This window comes from Magallana gigas, chromosome 7 (genome assembly GCF_963853765.1).
Source record: "Magallana gigas chromosome 7, xbMagGiga1.1, whole genome shotgun sequence".
Lineage (NCBI taxonomy): Eukaryota > Metazoa > Mollusca > Bivalvia > Ostreida > Ostreidae > Magallana > Magallana gigas.
In genome coordinates, this window is record NC_088859.1 from 43,839,174 (window position 1) to 43,858,638 (window position 19,465).

General features: G+C 34.6%; 2 protein-coding genes across 3 annotated transcripts; one reads left to right on the forward strand and one right to left on the reverse strand.

Annotated features, from left to right (window-relative positions):
- The first annotated feature begins 589 nt into the window (after window positions 1-589).
- Window positions 590-11,845, forward strand: LOC105335508 (4-aminobutyrate aminotransferase, mitochondrial). Its single transcript, XM_011439414.4, has 13 exons — window positions 590-758; window positions 4,558-4,709; window positions 6,760-6,877; window positions 7,385-7,434; window positions 7,765-7,845; window positions 7,935-8,027; window positions 8,133-8,259; window positions 9,121-9,269; window positions 9,467-9,604; window positions 9,844-10,011; window positions 10,276-10,422; window positions 10,569-10,680; window positions 11,223-11,845. The coding sequence occupies exons 1-13, from the start codon at window positions 707-709 to the stop codon at window positions 11,345-11,347; spliced, it is 1,512 nt and encodes a 503-aa protein (XP_011437716.3). The 5' UTR covers window positions 590-706; the 3' UTR covers window positions 11,348-11,845.
- LOC105335507 (GTP-binding protein 1) lies at window positions 11,290-19,412 on the reverse strand. 2 transcript variants are annotated; one of them, XM_066065073.1, is made up of 11 exons: window positions 19,255-19,412; window positions 18,238-18,366; window positions 17,285-17,393; window positions 16,358-16,538; window positions 15,717-15,963; window positions 15,425-15,520; window positions 14,995-15,233; window positions 14,651-14,795; window positions 13,883-14,065; window positions 13,086-13,221; window positions 11,290-12,849 (listed from the first exon to the last, which is right to left on the reverse strand). In XM_066065073.1, exons 2-11 carry the CDS (start codon window positions 18,325-18,327, stop codon window positions 12,452-12,454), a joined length of 1,824 nt encoding a protein of 607 aa, XP_065921145.1. In that variant the 5' UTR covers window positions 18,328-18,366; window positions 19,255-19,412; the 3' UTR covers window positions 11,290-12,451. The 2 variants fall into 2 exon arrangements, with proteins under 2 accessions (XP_065921145.1, XP_065921146.1); XM_066065074.1 differs by lacking the exon at window positions 19,255-19,412 and adding an exon at window positions 19,018-19,225.
- Between the last annotated feature and the right edge of the window lie 53 nt (window positions 19,413-19,465).

Genomic DNA, 19,465 nt, shown 5'->3' on the forward strand with positions numbered 1-19,465 from the left:
TTTTTAGAATGTTAAACCAACGCTTTGTATTAAAAACAAATTTACTAATGAATAGAATTTGGGTCATGGTTTTTCAAAAAAAAAAAAAGAAGGGTTGTTTGCAAAACCAGCTGAATCTAGATACAAGTAGCTTCGTTTGGACAAGAATCTATGGTTTTCTTCTTTGTGAAAATGTTCAAGGTATAATCTTATATTCTTATCTGTGTTTTATATAAACACAAAACTTATTGACATCTTGTAACCACGAGTTACGTAATTACATCTAATACTAACCCAACACGTGATAATGTTTACAAACAAAATTTTACTTTCTGTGCGTCTGCGCACTTGCATGATAACATGTAAAAATAATACCCAAGTGATTTAGCACCTGGGTAGAGCCAAGAGAAATACGTTTTTTATGGTGTTTTCATTATTAAAACTGATTTAACATATGTTAAATATATAAGATTTAAGCAAATAAAGGATTTTATATATTCGATTTACTATGCAAAGGCCAAATTATTGTTTATGATCGCAGCGTTATCTTTTCACTGCGAAGAACGAATTGATTGGGAACCGGAGGTGTGTCCTTCATTTACACCAGATTTATCCAGTTTTTTGAATTACGAAGTATACACTAGAAGGCCTTTAACAACAAAGTTCATTGAACGTCAGAACGCAGAGTTGAGAAGACAACAGCAGCAGCAAGCGGGCATATTGTTTAATGGCTGTTTTTCTACGCCAGAGTGTTCGTTTGGGAAACCAAGTCAAAAGTAGTAAGTTACTCTCCTTTCCGACTATCTCACTTCGCAATGACGCCAAAATGGTCTACTTAAGTACTTTGACTGCACGACGTCAGCCAGTATAGTTGTCTACGGTCCTTAGAACGAAGGTAATCAGACCTTACTATGAATCATGAGCTTCAAACCTATATTTATTGAAATTCTGTGTATCAACTGAAGTCTCATGTAAGATCACTATAGATGTACAAGGACTTTAAAACTTTGTATATTTTTTTTTGCGGTTTACTGCACAAAAATAAAAGTCGTGCATTTTTTCGTTCCAGCGCTTATATATGATTTAAACTGTAAATAAAATTTGCAAAATAAAAACGTGTGAGCTCTTAATTCAATGTGGCCAGAAATTAGTCCTGACTTTCACTTTCATTTGGAACCAGTAGCATTGGTTACAGTGATTGATTATGAATGATCGGCAAATTTTGATGAACTTAAGACAGGTTACAATGGTTACTTGTAGCACTGGTTACAAATTAGTTTCGGTTTAGGTTTGAGGTTATGGTTAGGTTAGGAACGGATTAGGGGTAGTTTAGGGTTATGACAGGTTACAGTGGTTACTGGTAACATTGGTTACAAAGTAATTAATTAAATTACGGTAGGTTAGGGTAAGGTTTGGGGTTAGGGTTAATGTAAGAGGTTAAGGTAGTATTAGGGTTAGGATTAGGGTTTAGGGCTAGGGTAGCCATTATAACTAATGTTACTGATGTAACCAAATAAAATAAGCCCCCCCCCCCTTGTAAATCGTGAAAATGACTGTCACCACTGCTACCCTTTGTCACCTAGAGGATATAGCTATAACCATTGTAACCAAAGAAAATAAGATCCCTTGCTTAACAGAAAAAGGCTTGTCATCTGCTGCTAAACAGGAAAAGGGTTGTCACCAATGTTACCTTTTGTCACCAAGAGAGTATAGCCATAATTGTAACCAAATTCAATAAAACAACCTGCTAAAAAAGGTCTGTCACACCTGTTACCCTTTGTCATCAAGAAAATATAGCTGTAACAGGCATTACTGGATAATATAAACCATCTATCGGAGAGATACCGGAAAGCAATTTTGTCATATATGTTACTTTTGTCTCCAGAAAACAATGCCTTGTTACTGGTGTCATGATATCTACTAATTCCTGTTCTATGATGAGGGGAGTCGAATGAAAAATGCACGACATTTATTTTTGTGCAGTTAAAGTTCAAGTAAGAAATGACTTCTATCATGATATTATGCCTGCCTTCAAAGAGAGAAGAATTGATAAATTTTTCAAAATAATTAATCGCCTTTTAAAAGATAAGATCACATGTGTAAACAGAAATTTTCTATCAAATATTGATGTAGGGACCTCTTTGGCAAACATAGGAGATGAAATAAAATTTTAAAAAAGTTACATTCATTTATCTCATAATTTCTTAATTATTTGGAATTATATAAAAATCTAACCTTAACAGCTTATCTTTTATATTTACAATCCAAGTATAATTGTTTACCAATGGATTATGAGACTGTTTGGGTACAACTTCACTTGACTATGATTCGTAAACATCTTTTTAATCTATACAAATCTACCGGTATATATAAAATTGCTGGCAAGACACATTTATCTGACCAAACTTTGAGTGCTGATTGCATCATATATATCTGGTCAATTTCATTTTGATTTGGCCAAATTTTATTTTGCTTTGAAGTGCGGAAAATGACAATTTCCCCTATATTCCTTTTTTTAATATACCTGTATTTTGAGATGGGGCCCTAAAAAGAACCAGATTGTAGATTTTATTGAAACTTTGCAAATATACTAGAGATGATGTAAAATACATATGGTTAAAAAGAATTTTTGCTATTGCATTTATGCAAAATAAAAAAAATTGGCTCCCTTAAACATGGCATTGTTATCTCACCAAGATGAAGATGGGGGAGCTAAATCTGCTTACTGTATCCCATACTGTGGGCATTGGTGTTGGCAACCGGAACTTCACCAAACTTGCATGGATGGTGCATTTGGACATACTTAATTACTATATTATACCCCCGCAAACAAAGTTTGGGGGGGTATATAGGAATCACCTTGTCCGTCCGTCCATCTGTCCGTCTGTCTGTTCAATTCGTGTCCGGTCCATATCTTTCTTATGGAGAAACATGGGAAGTTCTTACTTCACACAAAGATTGTTTATGACCTAAGGGTGTGTCATTACCTTGACCCAAGGTCATTTGGGCAAGGTCAAGGTCACTGGCAGAAAAAGTGCAAAATTCGTGTCCGGTCCATATCTTTTTAATGGAGAAACATTGGAAGTTCTTACTTCACACAAAGATTCCTTATGACCTAAGAGTGTGTCATGACCTTGACCCAAGGTCAATTGAGGAAGTTCAAGGTCATTGTTTAAAAAAAATCGGGCTCAGTATACCAATAATTCAAAATGTTTATATATTAAATGGCTGCTTGACATGTGGAATTTTGTTTGATTCGAGTCATGTTTGTTAACATAAGGATGCAAATGTCCTCATGCACTAACAGATAACTTGAACTAAAATGGAATTTAAAGAATAGAAATTACTTATTTATAAAAAATGGACGGTGATATAGATTCATCCAATATTTTCTATAATAGAAAAAATACATGAGTTATGATTTTTTCTTAGCGGGGGGTATCAATTGTGAGCTTGCTCACAGTACCTCTAGTTTAAGATTTAATGCTGAATCTGGACCATGAATTCAGATGCTACTTTTTGGAGCAGGTTAAAGTTTTTAGAACAGGTGCTCTTTGATAGCCACAACTAATTTTGATGGAGCATGTACTTGAGCATCAGTGGAAGATACACTCTTGATTTCTCTAAACATAACAGGTTAAAATTAAAGGTGTTGTATCAAGTTTGACCTGTTCTTTGAAAGCTGACAGTGATGAAAATGTTGGAAAATTGTGCAAGGTATTATGAGTGACTTTAATGTAAACTGTACTAAACTTTACCCATTATAAATCTAAAGATATCTGATTTTGTTTCTGTGAATTTTTCTGAGTGAAAAATGATCATTTGCAATGAAGATATCTTGGATTATTTGCCTTTCATTGATTCATTAATTTCATTAATTCTTTCACAGGTATATTTATTAATTTTTTTCCAAATGTGCTGGATAAATATCTTGGGACAGACTATAGTGTGTTGGATGGTATATGAGACATTCAGTTTCAGTGCAGTCAAACTACAGATAAGATGCACTCATGCATGCTCAAGAAATTAGACTTTAAATAACTGTTGATTATCTCTACTAGCTGTAATGTTTTAATTAGGTAAACAGAATTTTGTTGTACATGTAATTAAGTCATAGACTGACAGTAATATATTGCAACATTAAAGAGCTAGACCTACGATATAAAGACTTATAGGACATAGTACATTGTTGTTTGATAACGGATCCTTAAGTCATTGAGCAGGTAATGACCTCCCATGACCCTCCTCCACTGTTATTTAAATCCTTCACCGAGTTCATGGTACGCATACACCTAGTTGTTGGACCTAACTATGTAATGATACTACAGATGTAAGAAAGATATTGTTATTATGTATGTCCCTTAGTTGTTTGACTTACGCATACACCTAGTTGTTGGACCTGACTATGTAATGTTACTATACAGATGTAAGAATTAACGGTATTGTTATTATGTACGTCCCTTAGGTGTTTGACTTGACTATGTAAGAACGGTATTGTTAAGTCCCTTAGGTGTTTGACTTGACTATGTAATGGTTCCACAGATATATTAAAGAATGGTATACTTTTGTGTGCTTCAGGCCTACGGTTGTGTTGTGCCTCCCAGCATACAGTAGCAGAGCTTTCGCAGCATGTGACAGCAGGATGTCCAGAGCCCCAGGGTCCAATCCTGAGGACCACCCTCCCTGGCCCCGAGTCCCAGAGGCTGATGAAAGAACTGGACCAAATACAGGTTATTAGAAAAAACATTCACAGTAACACCCCCCCCCCTCCCCCTTCCGCTTGACAGCATCAGGACATCTAGCTATAATAGACATCAACAATGCAATGATGTAATCTGGTAAGCTTTTCCTCATCACAAACAGTTCCCACATTTTTGTTTTGCATACAGTGTGATATAAATAGATTTATTTTGGTTATAAATCTATTCATGTTCTATGCAGTTCTGTCAGTAACTAGATAGCAGGATGTACCTGGTACATTAATTTATTGTAATCACTAGGGAATTAATTAGTTTGAAATATTTGCTGTCTTCCTGGCTTTTTAATGATTTGGATATTTTACTTGCCAGGAAAATGCCAATTTCCTAGCTTTTTAACAATTTTGATATTTGACCTGCCAGCTTTCCTGGCAAATAAATTATCAAAATTATTAAAAGGCCAGGAAGACGTCGGACATTTCGAACAGAGTGACTAAGGATGTGTGATATTGATTTAATGACAGATGCGTTTTAATATATGCACTTGTTTAAAGGACAGAGATGTACATGGCATTTACTCATATATAAATCATTATAGTAGTACATACTATGTTCTCTTGCATTAGTGACTACATGTATTATTAATAGTTTAATTAGGGCATAGCTTTGCGGTTGCCCTATAGTGATCAATCTGTCCATCCATCCGTCTTTCTGTCCTTCCCTCTGTCCACCCAAGATCGCTTGTCTGGATCATATCTTCTCTCCCCATGGCCCAATCTGGGTCATACTTCACCTGCAGAGTGGCTTTGGGTGAAAGGTGTCCAGTGACTGTGAACTATGTTTCTAGTCTAAGGTTAAGGTCATAGCAGAATTATCGATAAAATCTTTGTCCGGGGTGTATCTTCTTTCCCCTTGGTCCAATTTGGCTAATACTTCACTCACAGAATGTATATGGTCAAAGGGGTTTCAGATCATATATACTGTCCGCTAAGCCCTAATTTGGCTCATAGTTAATATCAAGAGAGCTTTTGAGCAAAACATGTACGCGGGTACGCTGTGTTATAACTACATGTCCACATACTGGTACACATATTAATCAGTTAAGATTTCATAACTTGTAGGATGTGAACATGTACATAAATTTCAAGGCAGTTTTGTGACATTAATTCACTTAATTAACTCAAAATAAATGGTAAAATTCTTATCAATTTACATGCAAATGAAGCTTAAAATTCTATATAATGTATCACAAAAATATATTCACTCATCAATTAGATTATTTTTGTGTAAAAGCTACAAGTTTGTTCTTAGACAACCCTCTACAAGTTTAGAGAACGTGTAGATACCTTGTCGTCACAAAAACTTATGATGTAATATGCGAAGAATTTAGCTAGGTGATTCACCTAGTTCACGTACACGTTTAAAATATCAACCTCTCTAATATGAAGGATGCATTCATGTACATTTTTCATTTTATATAAATACCTAATTTAAAAAGGGAAACTAAATTTTTAAGTTCTTTTTGTGAACAGGCCCCTCTATCACTAAAATTTTTAAATTACTGAACTTTCTCAAATCTTTTTTAGGAACATTACATACCGGTAAATGTTTAGGTATAAGTACTTGGATTTGAGACTGAAAATTAATGTAAGGTGGAATAAGACATCGTCATAAAATGGCTGACCTCTGATCGAAATGACATTTTGTTTTATTAAAACAATTTTATCGACGGCAACATATAACTAATTACCTCATAGCCGAGTGGATAAAGTGTCGGGCTTGTGATCCGTACATACCGAGTTCGAATCCCGCAGGGGCTTTTGTTGTTACTTACTGAATTGATTTTTTAGATATTCATTTTTATCCCCAATTTGCAAATTTTTCGCTTATTTGACATATGTATACTCACAATAGACAATAGTTTATTTATCATTATATCTTTCATAATCAAATAATTTACAGTTAATTTGAGTGACTTTTTCCAGATGTGTTATTCCACCGTAAGGAAAGTTGTTGAAGGGGGAACTATATTGGCTAATTTTTACAATCATGAAGTATACCGTTAATTTGATTTTAATTTCAGAATGCAGGATCTGTACAGTTTTTTGTTGACTATGCAAAAAGTCAGGGAAACTACATTGCGGACGTGGATGGAAATGTCATGCTGGATATATTTACCCAGATTGCCTCCATCCCTATTGGTGGGTGTAATCCTCAATTTTTGTTTGAGCTGAAACACATGTAAAGTTGTTTTAATCGCAAGTTAATTTGGTTGTCCCAAAAAAAGCATAAAAAAGCTGCAATCAAGAAAAATTATTCCAGAATTGCCTTTTAGAGTGACTTGTTTAGAGGACAATTTTAGCAATTGTTTGAAACGGGATGGGGAATTGAATGACTTGAATGACAATTTTAATGTCTGCACATCCATAATAGATGAGGGTGGTTCATAGGGTTTGTTTGGTTTCCCTTTGAACTAACTTTGCACAAACTATGACATGTTCACAAACTACTACATGTATTGGACCTTTGATAAAAGTCATTATCATTTGATAACAATTACCTTTATCAAAAGTTCAGATACATGCAGGAAACAACAATGTTAAAGAAACCATGATTTCTACAATAGATGTAATTCTATGAATGTCCCAATAGTTTTTTAATTACTCAGTAATGTTAAAACTTGAGTATTTGTCCTTATTTTTTTTCAGGCTACAATCATCCAAATTTACTGAAAGTCATGAGTGACCCAGAAAATCTGGTAAGAATTTTTTAATTAGAGTCAGTTGAATTGAAATTCCAAAATTTTGTATAGGTCATATAGACCGCTTGAAAGTTGGGTAATTTTCTTGTTTTGGTTTTAGTTTTTTTAGGTTTCTTAGATGTGCTTTCATCAGAAAAATCAGTCATGGTAATAGTTAATGATTTTCTGAAATGACAACTTTTGAACAAATGAAAGTACCGGTACAATATGTAGATGTAGACAAACTGCTTGGGGTATATGTATGCATGCTTTTTTGCCAAGGAGGGATGATGTTTATTGCAAACCTTTATGGTTTATTTCACATACAATTGTTTATTTCCATTTTAGAGCACTTTTATCAACAGACCAGCATTGGCCGTGTTTCCACCCAAGGACTGGGTATTGCGCCTAAAAAACGCTCTGTTGGCTGTAAGCAACTTTCACATCCTCTAAATTAGATAATGATTCAAATCAAATCATGATGGATGTGTAAAACCTATTCCTTCTCTCTCCTTAAGGTGGCACCTCCAGGTATGCATCAGGTGCAGACAATGGCTTGTGGAGCTTGCTCTATTGAACATGGACAAAAAGCCATGTTCATTACATACCAAGTAAGTTTTGGAAGAATAACAACTCAAACCATTTTAAACACGTACTGTACCAGTAACATAAAATAATATACAATAAAAACTATAAAGCTATAACTTGTGTTACAGAGAAAGAAGAGAGGAGGCCTCCCTCCCTCCGAGGAGGAATTGACTTCCTGTCTCTACAACAAGGAGCCGGGATGTCCTGATCTGACCGTCCTGTCCTTCTCGGGGGCCTTCCATGGGAGAACAATGGGTCTGTACTAAGCTGTGGTTTCATCAGTATTTGTGGGAATTAATTTTCAAGGATTTAATGCAAAGCGCAGTATCAAAGATACTTAATTTCTGGACAATGAATCTATCAATACAATTTGTATTATAAATCAGCTCGCCAACAAAATCCAAAAAAAATTATATTCAACAAATGTTGATGAATCCATGGTACCCGGTACATCTAAAACACCAATAATATCTGAATTGTTCGTGGTTATGCCATGTGCAGCTTTAGATACACAAAAAAAGGACTATATATGATATGGGCCTAAAATGGCCCCCTAAAATGAACATCATCATTTTACTTTAATTCTTTGTTTTCTTTGTACAGATATATATATGTGATGTTTTTTCATTAAGTTTATTTTGAATTAAGTGCCCACAGATTAGAAATATGATATCATAAAGACAACCTTTTCCCGCCATTTTTGCATTTTTAGTACAAAACAGCTTACTTTCAAGCAGTTTTTCTTTCAGAAAACATAGAGCGCAAGCTTGAACAAACAAAATACTTTATTCAGAGATGAAACTAGCCAAGACTAATAACTGACAAAAAAATGTTCCTTGTTCAAGCATGCGCTCTTTATTTCCCATCCGTTAAAAGATGAGAAAAATGTCAAAATTTGATTGATTTTGATTGAATTATAGAAATAGTGTCACTTCTGACGTCATATACTGCAAGTGAGTGCAAATAAATCAAATTAATGGGTGAAAAATATATTTAATATCAACTCATCTAAAAAATAACATAACATTTTATTGTTCCCGAAACACTTTAAAAAACGGCGAAATATGGAGGCCAAATTCAACTGATATAGTTCTTTGTTACAATCGGTATTTATAGGTGCTCTCGGAGTCACCCATTCAAAATGGATTCATAAGTTGGACTTTCCAACTCCTGATTGGCCAATGGCAACGTTTCCCAAACTGAAGTACCCACTACATGAAAATGAGAGAGAAAACATGGAAATTGAGAACCGTTCCTTGGAAGAGGTAATATACTTACACATACCTCTGGGCCTGAATGCTTAAAATAGTAATTTCAGAAACTGAGCTGTATTAGATTTAATTCCTATTGATACTGTTCCAAATGGAAAATGAAGCTGATGGAAGAAAACATAAGTTTTGGAAATACTTTTTAAGAATTAAATTAGATTAAAAGTACACTTATTAGTTATTTTTTGTGTCAGGTACGAGACAGGATCTTTGAGTACAACAAGAGGGGTCGTCCAGTTGTCGGCTGTTGTATTGAACCCATTCAAGCTGAGGGGGGAGATAACTTTGCTAGTCCTCGATTTTTTCAGGAGCTCCAAAAGATATGCAAAGAGGTACCTAAAGCTCATCTTTAAGCTTTTTTCCAAATTTTTTTTGGAGAACCTGTTTTTATAATATATGTAGATATATAACGGGTAATGAGAATAATTATAAAACTCCCTTGTATTTTAAATTACACCAAATACAGTCTCCGTATGTGCAGACACAAGACTGAAGTTTTGGGTAAAATTAAGTCGATAGTTACATTTTAGTTTAAAGTAGAATGTTTTTAGACAGAGACTTGTCGTTACAGAACGAGGTGGTACTGCTGATTGATGAGGTCCAGACGGGGTGTGGGTCCACCGGGAAGTTCTGGGCCCACGAACATTTCAACCTTCCCGAGTCTCCGGACATTGTAGCATTCAGCAAGAAGATGTTGACCGGGGGCTTCTACTACAAAGATGAACTCAGACCTAAAGAGGTTTGTTTCATTGAATCAGACTCTGTAATCCTACATCCAATTCCAAGTCATGTATGAAATTTAAAGTTGCTCAAGCATAGATTAAATTTAAATTTTAATTGGGAAAGCTTTACGCTATAGAGAGATTGGTGGTTGTATTATTTTTTTATGATGGAAATTTGTTGGCATCAAAAATCAATAGAAGTTTTTAGAAATTGAATACAATGTACCGATGGTCAGTTTTGATTATATCTATTATATATATTTGTGATCATTAAATTTCAGGCTTTCCGTATTTTCAACACCTGGGTTGGTGACTCCTCTAAGGTGTTGCTCTTGGAGGCAGTGATTAACACAATCAAGGAGTACAAACTTCTCGAAACTGTCCAGGACACCGGGAACTACCTACAGAATGGACTCCATGAAATGGCGGTAAGTAGAGGGAGACAATTCATCATTACTGAAGTAAAACAGTTTTCAAATTAAACTCTGACTAAAAAGCTGCTATTATATGAAACAGTTTCATGAATTAACTTGTAAATACTATTTTAAATTGAATGTTGACCTTTTTTCTGTAGAAAAAATTCCCAAACTCTGTGAGTAATGTTCGTGGACTTGGAACTTTCTGCTCCGTGGACTTTCCAGATGGAGCGTTCCGTGACACCGTTATCACCAAGCTCAGGAACAGAGGTAGTATAGATAGGAATACCATTCAGCCTTAAAGCTGAACACCGCTCGTAACTAGGCACCTTCACACAGATACCTGGTATATGAACTCTTTGACTTCGTTACACCCAATTGCAGACATGAAACTTGTGGCTGACATGTAGTATTCCTTTTGTGGTCTTTGGATTTTATGCATTCATTTCTTATTCTATGTGCATATTCTGTTTGTTAAAAAATCATTGACCAATTTATTTGATGTTAGCATTCTATTGACTTGAAAACTGTAAGACTTGATAATTTTGCGATCGAGTAACACGGCGAGACATGATGTACATCCACACAGGTGAGACCTCTACAGTGAAGTACTTAACTGTTCAGAGGTCTGCCCCTTACATAACGGTTGTAGGGACAGCAGTGATAAAAGAGAAATATGGCGAACAGTGCCTATTTAGGAGCAGTGTTCAGCTTTAAGTGTTAAATTTTAACAGCCAAAGCCTAATCACTTCTACAAATGTAACAACTTTGATTCAGATTGAGAATGCATAATGTATAAATGCTGTTTGTAGGGGTGCATGCTGGTGCCTGCGGGGACAGGTCTATGAGGTTCAGACCCACCCTCATTTTTGAGAGGCGTCATGTGGACATCCTGATGGATACTTTTGAGAAAACCCTCAAGGAAGCCGGTCAGTGAGGGGGGAAGTCATTGCGAGGCAGCATCAGCATTAGATAGTGCTATGAACAATTCATTACAGGATAGTGAATGTAGTATTTTTTAAATCATCAATGCAGAGAATTTTTTCATTAATATTGTTTGTTATGTATAGATTTACATGGATTTGGTCTCGTGTTCTTTTAATATAACAATTTGTAAAGATTGTAGAACATATGTATTGATTTTTTAACATTTTGATTATACACATTTTGTGTTGATGCACATGTTTCTACTATGGTATACATTTTTTGAGGAGATACATAATGTGTGTGACAAATGGGTTTCATTGTATATGAACCCTCTTAGTTCTGGTACATATGTATTCCTAACATTAAATTTCATGTCAAAAGTTTCCCCATTACGTGCCATCAGAACTATATTAAGTGTGATTATTTGACAACTATTAGTATCTGTTTTATAGATACAGTTGTAATCTATGTGTACAGTTTTGAATAAACTCTAAATCTTAAAACAGAAGTTCTGGTCTTTCCTATTCAAAGATGTAAGATTGTGTAGAATTTCATACTTCGTATATGTACAAGCTATTGTATGGTGTAGACAGATGCCAAGTACAGGTCTTTGTGATCCTCAGTGGGCATGACTACCCTTTTTTACTTTCTGAATCTTATTTAGCACAACTCCCATACATTTCACTTTTTTAATGAACACACCAGAAAATCTGTATCAGTCTACATATAAAAATGATTTTTTAAAATGACATTCCAGTAAAAATTTGGGATTTTAAAATTTTTGCAAATTTTTAAATCTGTATGGTCTGCAAATGGACAGATGTTGGAGAAAAAAAAGTTCAGACAGCCACATTCTTGTTGATGAATTCCATCACTTTTGTTTTGTCATCAACAATGTCAATGAAAACAATGAATTTTGCAGCTTCTGCAGTATAAAAAGTTGATATGATTGATTGAAACTGAGTGGTTTTCACACTAAAAAATAGTTCTCAATTACAAATTACAAGCATGCCTTAAAATTAAACATGCACTGACAGTATACCTTTAGCCTTCTTTAAGCTAACTGTCACATGAATAGAAACTAGGCTAGTAAATGCCCCACACAAGTGTGAAATCAGGACTGAACTGTCACTTCTTGCATGGAGCTTGTTGATGGAAGGTTTTCCTTGGATTCCTCCATGTCTAGGTTCTTGCTGCTGTTCCGCGTGCGCCTTTTTTTGCTGGGTTTCTGCGGCTCGTTCTGTGGATGGACCTGATGGTTTGCTTCCTGCGCTTTTTTGGCTGCCCTCTGTTGCCGCGTGTTTTGTGCCACTGCACTCACATGGGGATACAATTTTGTAATGTTCCCGATGGCTTTTGTTCTGCCTTCTCTGAACACCATGCGCATGTCAGTCTTTAAATATTCAGGGTTTTTAATGAATCGGAACCTCACTATGGACTTATCGCCTGTTCGTAGATGTTCTTTGGTCATGTTCATAATGGTTGCTGTCTGTCGAACACTCCCAACATGCACTGTAACACAAAGCACACAATAAATCTGAAAACTCAAAATTACTCAAGAAACTTCAAAATAAGTTTGAACATACATCATTTAATAATTACTGTACATGTACTGGTACACTATCATGCCAGGATATTGAGCCACCACAAAATCATAAGGATTCCACAGTATCCTTTTTTTATAATAATGAAATTCCCTGTATCATGCGAGTTCATCCAGTTATCTACGTATACCAATGACCACTCACCCATAGCTTGGTATCGCACACTTATTGTCGTCGGGTGATGTAACACAAGGATCTCCCCTTCAAACTCCCAACATGCCTTAGGTTCAAGTTTCGGAGAAACCATCACCATACCTTTTCGTATTGAAGACCGTTTTACCTACAATAAAATCAAAATCATAATTTGGAGAAATTTTTTGAATTTCAAAAGAATTAAACTTTTGTTTTATTTTCATCATTCATCGCCTTTTAATTAGTGATGGGAATCGGTGAGATTTTCATAATCGATAATCGGTTTCCCGCAACTAACTATCGATTATAATCGGAGATTTTTATATTTTATAGTGTAGTGCTAAATAAATTTAAATAAACAAGTTACAATGAATAGACTTATTACTAGGCTTCTGTAATTTGATTTACTTAGTATTTCTAGCTATAAAAAAATTATATTCAAAAGATTTTCTTTAGTAGGCAGTCCAACATTAATTTTCTTCAAACCAAAATGGGTCCAAATTTGGGAATGTGCTATATTTCCCGAGTAAGAATATGGAGCTCGTCTGACATGTCAGCCATTTTCAGACCGCCCGCCATCTTAGGGTTAAGATAGTTTGCTTCTAGAATATTCTGTTTATGATATGTGCTCATTGAAAGGGAAAAAACCTCAACCGATTAATCGTAATGAAACCTTTTATGATCGAGCGCTTAGAATGCGATAACAATCGATCGATTTTCGATTATAATCGATGATTGGAACATCACTACTTTTAATATGTAAAAATGACCACAAATTGTATCCATCAGATTCTGGCGGTATTCCTCACCTTTTTGAGTGAAAACGAGGCTGTCTGACCTCCTTTGACCTCTCTCACTGGCATACGTTTGCGGTGTATACTCTTGACAGTGATTTGCTGAAAATGTCCGAGTGCATCAGGTCCAAGTAGTAAAGTGTCATTAAGTTTAATGGTACCTTGAAGAAGAGTCCCTGATACTACTGTTCCAACACCCTGAAATTATAGACATACATTTCATATATTCCAAAACATAAAAGAAATATTTTTTCAAAAATAACACCTGGTAAGTTTAAAGTAAACAGTTTACAATGCATCCTTTGAAGCTGCAATCCCATCATATTACACTATGATACTGAATAATTATAAGTATTGTGAACCAGCAATATATTTTACAGATAAAAAGAATAATGATGCTATTCCTTTACAAGATTGACAAAAGGTATCTAAATTGTGAGTATTTCTGATTTTCTTTTTGAAATCATTGCCAGTTATTTAAGAGTCTGGTAGGTTAAAAAACCACCTACCAATATCTGATTTTTCTAGCCATACACTGTTATCATGTTGACAAAAACAACAAATTAAAATTTAATAATTTAAATCTAACAGAGCTCTGCTTTTCTAGAAATTGCCATGACTATCCAGCTTTTATAAAGCAGAAATGAATATATAGTGTACAAAATGCTTCTGAACCTTACAACATCAGAATTTGCAGTATTTTTTCTTGGGCAGAAACAGCAATGAAATTCAAATTTAATTTGCATGACTTTCACAAAATGAGTTTTTTTTGTTGATACATACTGGTACTGAGAATGTGTCATCTATCTGAAATTCTGCTGGCGCTGTTGTTTCTGATTTTAATCGAGTTGATAGAAGATTCAGGAACATCTTTAATAAGTCTAAGTTTTCACCACTGACATTTGAGACTTGAAATATTGGACACATCCTGCATATCAAAATAAGGTAGATATAATTGTTGTTCAGAGAAGTATGAATTCTCAATGTTTTAAAAAAACCTAGGAGGTTTTTTAATAGATTTAAAAGCAAAACATGAACAGTAAATAATAAAATGTTACCACCTACATGTATACATACTTGTCTATATACTACACGTATTAATATACTTGACCCGTGAGGTTACACACCTTTCGGATGTGAAATTAGTGGCTGAGCACACAACATCATCAGTGTTTTGTACAATTACAGGGATTTTCCTACACCCAGGAGATTTGAGGATTCTCTGTAACATTTTGAGTGTCTCCTGCAGTACGTTGGGGGGACACATGTCAATCTTTGTCACAACAACAAAGACTGGCACATTGAGGGCCAAGGCCAGGCCCAAGTGCTCCTTGGTCATTCCTATCACACCAGCATTAGCTCCTATCTACAATGCAAGAATCAGATTTCATTTAGTATCTTAACACTTGTAAATACCACAATATCTGTTTTCAGAGGGATACATTTATCATATTTTCAAAGGCAAAATTAACACGTCTTCTTTCGAAAAAACAGAACTTCCAAAGCTTAGCTCATCAATAGCGTACAATGTGATTATTGAAAACCCGAAGTGCTTACCATTAACATGGCAAAATCTGGTGCATGCCCTGTCATGCCAAATACTGTAGTTTTTAGGTACTTTTCGTGTCCAGCTAAGTCAATAAATGTGATCACCTGTAATTAAGAAACTTAGTCTTAGGGCTGATGACTTCAAACTTCACACAGTATTTCAATACACATTCTTCAGAAGTCATATAACTTAGCAACATTCAAATATCAAATGAGTTTGTTATATTACATGTACCAGTATCTATTCATCAAAAAGCTAGCACATATATGACTCCAAAACCTTACATAGATTTATTTATACCTTTGAGGACTTTTCACATATTTTAATCCAGTCCAGGTTTCCATGGTCCGGTTTGTTAACAACATTTCCTGAGGCATCAAATCCCAGGATATCATTGCCCACACTACTGGTCCGTCCTGACTCCATCTCGTGTTTGTGTCGGAACAACCTCTGTCTAGCCATGCCACGCCCATTGTCAAGGTCACCATGAGTCAACACCCCTAGTAATGTACTCTTTCCTGCATCTACATTGCCCACAACTGCCACTCTGAAAGCACACAATCCCATTCATCAGTAAATGTTTACAGTCTACCTAAACTGACTTGTAAATGTAAATTCTGTAAACCAACTTTATTCAATGCAAAAAAATTTGCAAGGTTATAATATTTCTATCTCAAAACTGTATCTGTGTAGATTATCTACATGGACTTGGTTACAACAACTAATAGCTACCACAAACAAGATAATCGCTAGTGAAATAATGGTGAAGTAAAGGCAGTGCAAGTATTAAAAGTTTTTTTTACAGTACATACATCACAAAAGTTCCCATCTTGACAGAAAATCTTTTTTTTTTAAGATTAAGTATTCATGATAATTTGAATTCATTGTCTTAATGTGTTAACAGAGAGAAAGAGCAAGGCTGAAAAGGTAAACAACTCTACCTCACTTCCATAAAGTCATCAAATTCCAGCGATCGTCTCAGCAAGAACTCGGTCACCAAACCCTCTCCTTCTTTTCTCTCACGCAGCTGGGCCATTTCTAGACCCAAGGAATCTGCTATGCTTTTCAAGGTAGCTATTGATGCCTGCATATCTTCCTGTGATAGACCTGGAGCATCGCCCTCTAGGAAAATATTAATTCCAGTTTATACCATCTACATACAATACTTGAGACTCACTGTAAATTAATGCATCAACATTTTAAAGGGGCATGGTCACGATTTTGGTCAAATTCTATTTTTACGTTTTTATTATTTACATTGCTTTAGAAATGTAGTTCTAATAATCAAATAAAATTTGAGAGTCATTCGTAGAGTTATAAGCAGGATATAGGGCTCACAATTCTTTGTCATGTAAACAAGACTCGTGCCCTGTTTTTGTTTACATAGGTTCAATATACCAGTCAATAATCTTTTTCCAGCTATCTTATCTATCTTTAGTCTATATTTTTATTTATTTTAAGCATAGATAAACAGTTCGTTTAAGACTGAATTTTTTACTTCAACGTTCAAAATGTAAACAAACGCGTTGTTTATATAGCGATGAATTTCAAGCTCTGTAACTCGCTTAAAACCATGCCCCTTTAACATAAATGGCTGGGTTCACAATCTTCATGAATTTTTTTTTAGATGTTTGAATATGGAATTAAAAATTGTGCAATAACTCTTGTTGCATCTTACCGGCATTCATAATTATTTTTAGCACTCCCAACCAAGCATGGAAATTAATTTAATCTAAGATTTTCATTTGTGACAACATAAACCTTCCCAAACACTTTTCATGTGTGACTGCAATAAAAATTTCTTAATAAGAATACTGTTTAATGTGATTTGCATGCAGACTAGTAGAAAATTTGAAAAGTAATTTTACCTCCAGTTCCAACTTCATAAATTGTTTCCCCTTGACCTTCATCAAGTCTTTCTTTGATCATATCCACAATTATGTCGTATTCCTCATTATTTGGACTAATTAAATGTCCCTAAAGACAAGAAAAAATTAGTTTTTATGACATTTTAAAACTGCAAAATATGTGTTCATTCCACCTTTTTGTTAAATCTAGATATATTAAGTTTTGGTTTTCCTATCAGAACAAAGGACTATATTTGGTATGGTCAAATATCTGCACCCAAATTTAATCAATTTATAAATATAGTATCATATAAATATCAAATCTTCATAAATCATTGTACAGAGGATGCATATCACTTCAATCTTGATTTTAGTCACCAAAGCTGTTTATCTATGACGTCACCTAAGTAACCAAATTCCCACAATTTTGCAAACAAATGAAAATATTCTCTTTTTTCTTTATATTCTGCATTTGGAAGTATAGAGCGCAGGTATGCTCAAGTACAATTTTAACACATTTTTCTTCATAAAATTTTACACATTATACTAAAAAATGGTACTTGAGCAAGCCTGCCCTCGATGTTTCCCAGTCGAAAAACAATTGGAAAACACCCATACTTTAATTGCTACAAAACATCAATTTATCAAAATAAGACAATCTTCATGACATCATTTTTACATTATGACGTCACTGTGGTGATAACCTTTTACATACTTATATTCAATATGATTTCAAATATCTTCCGCCTTATTTTTAAAGCTTTTTATAAAACTTTAATATTGGGGGCGAAAAATGCATAATAGTACCGCACATAGTCCTTTCACCTTTGTCAGTTAAAAGCTTCATGCTCAGATACTTTTACATAGTAATTGAAGCATCTGGTTGACAAAGAGCAAAATGGAATGTAAACTTAGAAGTAATGCAGACACACAATGACATGCAAACTTTTGTCTACACTGTAAACAGATCTTACCTTGCTAACAACTGAGGACATAGCGACATCTTCCTCTTCCTCCGGGGAGAATAGATTCTCCCCATTCTCCATTTCTAGAGTTGCTGCCATTCTAAGATCTTTGTTCCTTGACTTCTAACTTTTGTAAACCTGTGAACCAACAAAAGATCGTTGAAGAAATGATTTTCACCCAAAAATTTAGTGTCACAGTTTGTTATTGTCTACACATTGTTCTCCAACGTCTCATCCCCCATATGTCAATGTTAACCCACATTCAATTAAATGCACAAAAACTTCATAATTTGATTGTTCATATTCTTTCTTATTTCATGCAAATTAGTCATTAACATTATCTAAAATGACGCAAAACATTATTGTTAAATTGACCCAAAGCTTAATTGCCCTTCGCTAGCACCTTAAAAAGTTTTTGTGCCTAAATCAATTTACATGACTATCCAAATGAGATTTGAAAGCAATCGAAATATTCCAAATTTTAAAACCTTTAGTGATATATAATATTTGCAAGAGTGTTTACTATGGCTTGACACAGAATAAGCAGTTTTTTTTAGGAAATTCTATACTACTGTGTATTGCATTGCTCCTTGGGTGCCATATGGTTCGTTTTATAGCATATATTACAAGGCAGGATTATTTAATCTGCAGCAAGTATCATGTCTGCTCTGGAGCATGCAACACACCTTGTCTTTAGTAATTATGAAAATAAATAAGATTTTGCCATCTCTATTTCCTATCGATGCAAACACAATATAATATTACGCAATAGATCTATACAATAAATACCGTTTTGCAAACTTGGAATGCAAATTATGCAACTTTTACTCCTTCGATCAAAAGTCCAGGCGAATATCTCACAAAAACTTTTTTTGATATATATAAAACACAAACTATATTCTCATTTGTTGAAGTAATTGTTAATGTAACACCAATGTAAAGTTTTCTCATACAGCAAAATGAAAATCTTATTCGCCTCCGATTTCTTCAACAGCATTTTCAACTAAGCAAACTCATACATCGTACCTCTATAATGTACCCTATGTATTCAAATCAATGATGCAATGAATGTGAAATTCTGGAAATCTGGCTATATTCCAAACAATATTTTGTTTTACTTCTTTTAAGTCGTTGCACCACCATGTCATCAGAACTAATACTTTCCAAACAGAAAACGTCATTGAAATTCCGGGGAAGGCACAGGGTAAAACCAGACTTTCACAAGACTAACTATCTT